This window comes from Poecilia latipinna, unplaced genomic scaffold, assembly GCF_001443285.1.
Source record: "Poecilia latipinna isolate Pla-1442-1.1 unplaced genomic scaffold, P_latipinna-1.0 Scaffold1507, whole genome shotgun sequence".
Classification (NCBI taxonomy): domain Eukaryota; kingdom Metazoa; phylum Chordata; class Actinopteri; order Cyprinodontiformes; family Poeciliidae; genus Poecilia; species Poecilia latipinna.
Window position 1 is genome coordinate 29,501 of NW_015114123.1, and position 7,527 is coordinate 37,027.

General features: G+C 35.9%; 2 protein-coding genes across 2 annotated transcripts in view; both read left to right on the forward strand.

Annotated features, from left to right (window-relative positions):
- The first annotated feature begins 489 nt into the window (after nucleotides 1-489).
- cunh9orf85 (chromosome unknown C9orf85 homolog) lies at nucleotides 490-4,992 on the forward strand. The gene is made up of 5 exons (XM_015057998.1): nucleotides 490-872; nucleotides 1,471-1,577; nucleotides 2,115-2,228; nucleotides 2,654-4,186; nucleotides 4,912-4,992. Exons 1-4 carry the CDS (start codon nucleotides 771-773, stop codon nucleotides 2,856-2,858), a joined length of 528 nt encoding a protein of 175 aa, XP_014913484.1. The 5' UTR covers nucleotides 490-770; the 3' UTR covers nucleotides 2,859-4,186; nucleotides 4,912-4,992.
- Nucleotides 4,993-6,330: 1,338 nt separating this feature from the next.
- Nucleotides 6,331-7,527, forward strand: part of gda (guanine deaminase) — a 12,243-nt gene continuing 11,046 nt past the window's right edge. The window contains exon 1 of the mRNA XM_015058007.1: nucleotides 6,331-6,516. Within this exon, the coding sequence (XP_014913493.1) occupies nucleotides 6,388-6,516 (129 nt within the window). The 5' untranslated portion in view covers nucleotides 6,331-6,387. The remainder of the gene's footprint in view (nucleotides 6,517-7,527) is intronic.

A 7,527-nucleotide genomic window follows, 5' to 3' on the forward strand; every position in this document is an offset into this window, starting at 1 on the left:
TTTCAACGGAGCTGTTCTTATAAACAACTAGCGACCAAGAGATGATTTAGACAGTTTGAAGCCACTAATACTTATTGAAAATAACATATCAGACTTTTTTTTAAGTTAATGTAAGTTTTTAGTGGTGAGCTAGTTAAGTACTTTAAGTACTCTGTTTTATGTTGCTTAATATATATATTTTTTTGTTTGTTCTTTTATTCACATTGTTTCAATAAACACCATTATTAGTTCTAAAATTAATATTAGTGTATGAAAAAATGTGTCACCATAACCAGTAAAAAAAAGAAAAGAAAAAGTGGCAGGCTTGCCACTTACAACATGGCGCCCGCTCTGACGTATTTTTATTTCTCTAGGCTGTGGGACACAGTGTCCGTGTCTACTCTTCTACATCTATGTGCGACAGCGTGACAATGTTATTGACGTTTAGTTCAGCCAATCAGAAATTACTATTGGAACAAAAAGCTCAATCTGCATCCACCGGGGCGTTCACTATGCAACTATGTTGCAACCTAACAGGTGACGTCATTGAAAAACGCTTCCTATTACGCCAAAGTTTAAATAATAAATAAAGGTGACATTATATACTAGTGCAGCAAAACCATAGGCTACACTGTTTATCTTAATATCTTTAATTAAAATGGTCTGTGTTTTGACCCCTAAACGTTTTGTGACGTGCTCCTTACTGCTTCCGGGTTAAGCCTCTCCTCCGCTGGCATGCTTGTTGGATTTTTCAACCAAAACCAACGTCGTTTAGCTAAAGAGAAAATAAAATGAGCTCTCAGAAAGGAAACGTGTCTCGCTCACGAGCTCAGAAGCATCAAAACAACACTGCCTTCAAAAACGACAAGTACGGAGCGACTGCACAAGTGAAGGTACGTCAGTAGCCTTCTTTTAACATTTGGTTACTTTTATTGCTTGATATCTTGAAAATAAAGAAACCATATCATGTCTTCGTAAATTGCAATTCAGTTACCTTATTTATTTGATTGAAGGAAGAGTGGAAAAAGTGGCTCTAATTGGTAAAGATCCGTTTGAATGTAAATTAAGCTCCTCTATCTAGAACCTAACCCTTAGGATTATGCTACCATCACCATGCTTGGCAGTTGGTCCAGTTTTTTAAATCTAATAACTCCAACAAACACTGGTTCTTCTTTAGCTTCTGGTTTATGATAGGCATAGACTTCTGTGGTGAACCAATTTTATTTCCTCTTAGTGTGTCAGTTTGGATTAGATGGTACTTCCAACAGGAAAATAAAAACACACCACAACTAGTTTTGGAAGGGATGCAGAAGCACGGAAGCCCAGGACTATCATAAACCAGAAACCAACAAAGGACCACAGTAATTGTGCAGTAATTTCACCCCAAAACAGAATGAGTTGTTAGAATACATCTATTTAGATTAGCACTGTGCATTACTACATCTCATTCTAATATCCCCACATTGTCTCGTTAATGATTTTGAACTACAGAAGGCGAATTCAAAGATCCATGATGGACTCTGTCAACACTGTAAGGGTGTTCTTGAGTGGAAAGTCAAGTACAACAAATACAAGCCACTAACACAACCCAAAAAGTGGTGAGTATGTACGTTTAGGCCCCTCGTTGATTTCTCAAAATGGTTTAAATAATTGAAAGGATGGTTTTGTCTGACAATTATAATAGTAGAAATCTGGACTCACCCACAGTTAGTAAAGATATGGTAAAAATGATTATTTCACATAAAATTTTGATTGGATAGCGGTCCGGACTGTTGAGATGTTGAGCCGATCTGCCTTTTCTGAAGTAAAATATTGAAGCCCTTTATCTGCTGGAAGGACCAATAAGCATGGATGTCAATGATCAATAACATTTGCCTTTTCTTTTCAAAAATTCAATTTCTAAAGTGGGACTTTTTTTTCTTTTTTAAAGCGTGCTGATTCCACATTGTTAAAAAAAGGTTGCTGCCTAAATTTGGCCTGTCACAAAAACAGCAACACAAGACTTGAGGGACCCAACAGGCACATTTAATACACCGTTGGCACGTTTCATTGTCATGCATGTGCAGAAAATCTTTTCCGAAATTAATTGATTACAATCTGTGTTTTTTTTCTTTTCTTTTCTTTTTCTTTTACAGTGTCAAGTGCTCTCAAAAGACAGTGAGGGATGCATATCACATTGTCTGTAAGCCCTGTTCGCTTCAGCTTGAGATCTGCTGTAAGTGTGGGAAGAAAGAAGACATCATTATTCCGTGAGTGGATAAAATCTTTCTGTGTTTTGGTCTGACCTAAATTCTCTTAAAAAAAAAACAAACAAAAAACAGTCTGGTCTGAAGGGAAGAAATTCCTTTTTTTTTTTTTTTTTTTTTACCATTTGCCCTCACGGCAGAGATGCGTGGCAACATGCGTAAGGCTGCCATCTTCTGGACGATAAGACACATTAACGCTGATTGTGAGGAAAAATGACTGAATCAACGTGGCTCATAATTGTATATATCTTCAGCTTCATTTCAATTCCTACAAAAACATTTTTTGTTCTAAAATTTAGGAATTTTTTTTATTTATTTTTTTTCAGTATTTTCCAGATTTAAAAATAAATAAATAAATTCCCAGTCCTCATTTTCTGCTGCAAATGAGAGAAACAAAGAGATTAATTTCTGTTTCTGCCCCTGTTTAGGGTGAACTCACACTTAGACAAGAAGGAAGAAGAAGATGAAGAGAAAAAGAAAGGACAAAGTCGAGGAAAAGAAGAAGAGGAAGATTTTAACTCTGATGACGATGATGATGATGATTTTGACAACCTTGAGGATGAACAAGATGATTTGGACTCGAAACAGAAAAATTCACCCATTTTTCCAGACGTGTCTTTGCTAAATGTTTAAGATTAATGTTTTTTTTTGTTTGTTTTTCAAAATTTAGACTGAATGAGGTTTTTGTTATTGCCTCTAAGAAGCTGAAATGAAAGAAAGAAGCTGGTTGTTGCAGGAAAACAACCTGAAATCTACATTCATCTCCTCAGTATTTCCTTTTTTATTAAAACATTGTTTAGTTTTACTTACATTTTCAAATACCAATCAAATGGCAAAATCCTATACGTTGAAAGACCCTGTTTTGTTTTGTAGTTTGAAAATTTTTTATTTTTTCACAATTTATAATGATATCTTTCAACTTTCTGGCCACAGGATTTTTTTTAGCAACCAGTTTTCTATGAAAACATTATAATCCAAACTAAAACTTTTTTTTTTCAGTAATTCTTTCCTACATTCATCAAACAGTACCTTCATATCATATTACCTGTTTATTGCCATATCACTTTCCTGTGATTTTACGTTATAGGACAATAGAAATTAATGCACAATAGTGAAATTAAATAGTCTCCAGCTTCTTTTTGAAATAAAAAGTGTGAAAAGTGCGGTGTGTTGTCATTTCCCTTTACGAGGACACCCAAAATCAAATCAAGTTCGACCAGCTGTTTTTAATGGAGCAAATTGCCAAGATATTTAGGTATGGTCACTATTTTGTTCCAAATAAACAACAGAGTCACAAGAAATGTGTTGAGAAACAAGGATTGACTCCCACAGCTTTGAGAAGAAACAAATCGGAAACTACAAGGAATATATGCCGCCATATTTAAGACCTGGAACCTTACATAGAGCCCAGAAGTGCAAAGTTTACTGGAAAAAGTCTGCATCTCTCTAATGTTTTATCAACATTTTGGACTGAGTTGGAGCATTGCCTTTGTTCAGTCATGAAATTACATCTTGCCTGTTGATGGTGTGCATAGCAGTTTCATTGGGGACAGGACAGCTGGTCAGAGTTATATGGCTGAAAGAAAGGCTGTTGTAGGCTGCAAAGGACTTGACATTTGGGAAAAGGTTAACTTTCCAAAAAAAAAAAAATTCCAAAACCCTAACAATGGAACGGCTTTGATGATATCCATATTCATGAGTGAGAATGGGACCAGTCAAAGCCCAGACCTAAATTCAATTGAGAATCTGTGGCGAAATGTCAAACAGGATGTTCAGAGATACTCTAAATCGGACTGAGCTTGAGCTACTTTGTAAAGAAAAATGGGGAAAATTGTCAGTGTCTGGATGTGGGACTCTGACTGAAACATACTCTGACAGATCTGAATCTGTAATCGCAGCAACGCATTGAAAGGATTTGCACTGGAGGCCTGATTACAAATGGAAAATCGTCTTTTTTTGATGTGTCAAATTTTTTTCAACCTCACAAATTATGTGCGACTTTGCGCCGGTGAGACACATGTGGTTTCATCAGATTATACTAAGGTTTGTGATTGTAATGTGACAAAATACACAAAAACTAATATAAACAGCAAGGCTCTGTAGTTTGTGTTAACGGCTGAGATATCTTTTTTTTTTGTTGCATGATTCACAAACTGTTGTCATGGAGCTCTTCATCAACATCCCTTCTCTGCTTCTTCTTGTTTTTTTAGGTCTCATCCAGGCACACAATGTACAATTGCAACAGACTGAACACACTTACTGGAATCCATGGACTAACATTACAGTAATTGTAATTGTTCTTACAATTACTGTAAGAACGCAGTGCCCTTAGACATTGTTCATGGATGCTTCCATTTCCAAAAATAAACACATGTTCTCATACGTCAAGTGGGCTCGGTAAATTAAAAAGTTATTTCCTCACCAGGGAGCAACACTGAGACGAACATCCGCGTTAGTCATGGATCTCATGGGACGCACTTTTACTTACAGCCTGATGTCCTCACATGGTTCTCTGACACACTCATGACTGAAATCTTGATCTTACTCAAGATGACTAAAAAGGAAAAGTTTACTGGGGAACTTCCAAGTGACAAATACTATGCCAACTTTAAGCCTGAAGTTTAGAGAACAAGATCCAGTACTGAGCAATTTTAGTCTATGATTAAGGCTAAGATATCATTCTCAGAGACATTGTGCTCTAGTGCAGCTTAACAGTTTAAGCTTCTTTGTCATGAAACTCCACCAAATATGGTTAAATAACACTGCAAAAAACGAGAGGAACATATAATCTACTAGTGAGATACAATGAAATATCTGCAAGTGCAGTATTGTAGTAATGAATGTCCTCTTCTGGCGATAGACTAAACATATAATGTAAATCAATTTACACTATTTAAGCCAACACTTGGCTTAAAGCAGACTTTGTTTAAATTTCAGCATTCAGTCTTCTAGAAAAGGATTTTCTAGAATTGCAAAAGTTATCAGTCAGACCGCCCATCTGCAGGTGCCTCCATTTTATGTTGAATGGAGTCTGGATTGTGGTTTAAGCCATTTCAAAACTTTAATTTCCCTCAGCAGTTTTTAAGCAGTTTTATTTTCGCCACTTATTGACTGTTTTCAGTGTATTGCTGTAAGTAAATAATGCTGTGGATTTTTTTTCTCCATATCCTTCTGCTGACTGATACCTTTGTATAATTAGATCTTTTTTGAGGCTCTTTGCTAGCAGTGGCTTTAGTCAAAGGTTGCAAATGTGAAAATGCCAGACAAATTTAACTATGCACTTTAATTTTGTAGTACAATGATTAATATTTAATGATGTTTAATTAATGCTAGATCAAGATTTTAAATTGAGACTTTGATAAAACTATTTTTTTTATTTATTTATTTTATTGATTGTCCACCGACAGCAAGTTGTTCTTTAAAATGAAGTAATATGTCATCCGGTTTATCTTCCTGTTGCTTCATTTTTAGATTACTGCTGATTGCCACTTCTGTTGGTAACTTTACCAGAATATCTGTCAATGAGGGTGTCACAGGAAAGTTACATCATTTCTGTTTTTCAGTTTAAAGCATGAAATGTATTTGTTGTATTGATTCATTCCTGACAGATGGTTACATTTCAAGCATTTAGTTTGTTGATAAATATTCTGTTTCTCAGAAAAGTAGTAGTACATAATAGACAATGATTGTTTGTAGAGAGTATTGAAAAGTATGCGCCGTGTAGCATATCCACTGAATATTTGGCTTTTTTTTTTTTTTTTTTTTTTTTTTTTTTTTTTTTTTTGCAGGGACTGCAATGTTTTGTCAACATGTTGATCAAACTAAAATATTACTTTACACCCAAATCTGTCATAATTTGGGGCTGAACTATGCAAGTTACTTTTTCCCCAACTTGCAAAAACGGAAATTGGCACGTCCACACTTATGAAACTCGCTGATCGCTGTAACTTATGATAAACAACGAATTCATGCTCCCACGCACACACACCCACACAGGCTTCCACGCTGCTTCTGATTGGCTGCGGATAGTCTCTGCGGTCAAGTGAAAAACGAGCGCCTCCTCGGGGGTGGATTGTAGGGCAGCCTATAAAACTCGATTTTTTTGCGGCAGGTAGCCTTCGCCGCCGCTCTGTTTGCACATTTACGCTGCTCTGGTGGAAACATGGAAACTTCTCAGAAGTCTGTCACCGACATTAGGTTCGTTTGCAGGGGAACATTTGTCCACTCGACCGCTGAGGAGGCGCTGCAGATCCTGGAGGATGCGCTTCTTGGAGTGGACTCAAAGGGAAAGGTTTTGTAACTTTTGATACATCTTGGAATCATATTTATTATGTTTACTGTTAAAAATGTATTTGATTTAAAGCTTGAGCAAAATATAAAATACACACTGTTAGAGAAACATAGCCTTGCTCTTCAGAACTGGGGTTAAACAATATTGTCATGTAAAAATAGCCAAGATGAACTCTTGACATGACTTCTCGATATACCAGGTACAACGAGAGCTCTAAAATAACTAGATAATATGTGTAGTAACTGGTTTGTTACTGGCTGATTTTCAAGATCTGCCCAAAACAGGAATTTATTAATTGTTGAAAAGTGTTGTAATAAATCTTCCACTGACGCAAAAATAGAATAGAATAGAATAGAATCAAAGTGAATTTAGGCATACCAGAAGCAAAGTACACAAACAAGTTGGAACATGAAGATTCACACATTCAGGTTTGACAACAGAAAGAAAAACAATAACAAAAGAGACAACTGAACTGTAAGTGAGATCTGCTGAAACAGACAGCCTGCTCCTGTTCTGCCAGAAGTGATTACTTTCACTGTAAATTTGATTATTAATTAAAACCAACGTAAAAATCTGGAGCAAATGTGTTAAACCCTAGGCCTGGGAGCCAAATCCGGCCCGCCACGATTATTTATTTTGGCCCTTTAGACTCTAGAGGACCGCATAAAGAAAACCTTCATTAATAGTCGTGCTCTTAAGCAATATACCTCCAAACAATTCAAAGCAGTTTTTATCTGTATATTGCCAAATTACACCAACATGAAAAGATGTTCAATATTATTTATTTTTTAAAAGTACTCATTGAATGTAGGGACATCTTTTTCTTAATATTTTAACAGTTTGTTAATGGGTAGTTTTATCAGTGTATTCCGTCACAACCAGTTCTCGTGGCTGAATGTTTATGTATGTCCATGTATGTGTACAAGTCTCTTTAAATGGACAACTCTGCCTATTAGCTTTTAGTTCTTTGTTTGTCTTGATGGACATGTTCAAGGCTTAGAAATATATATA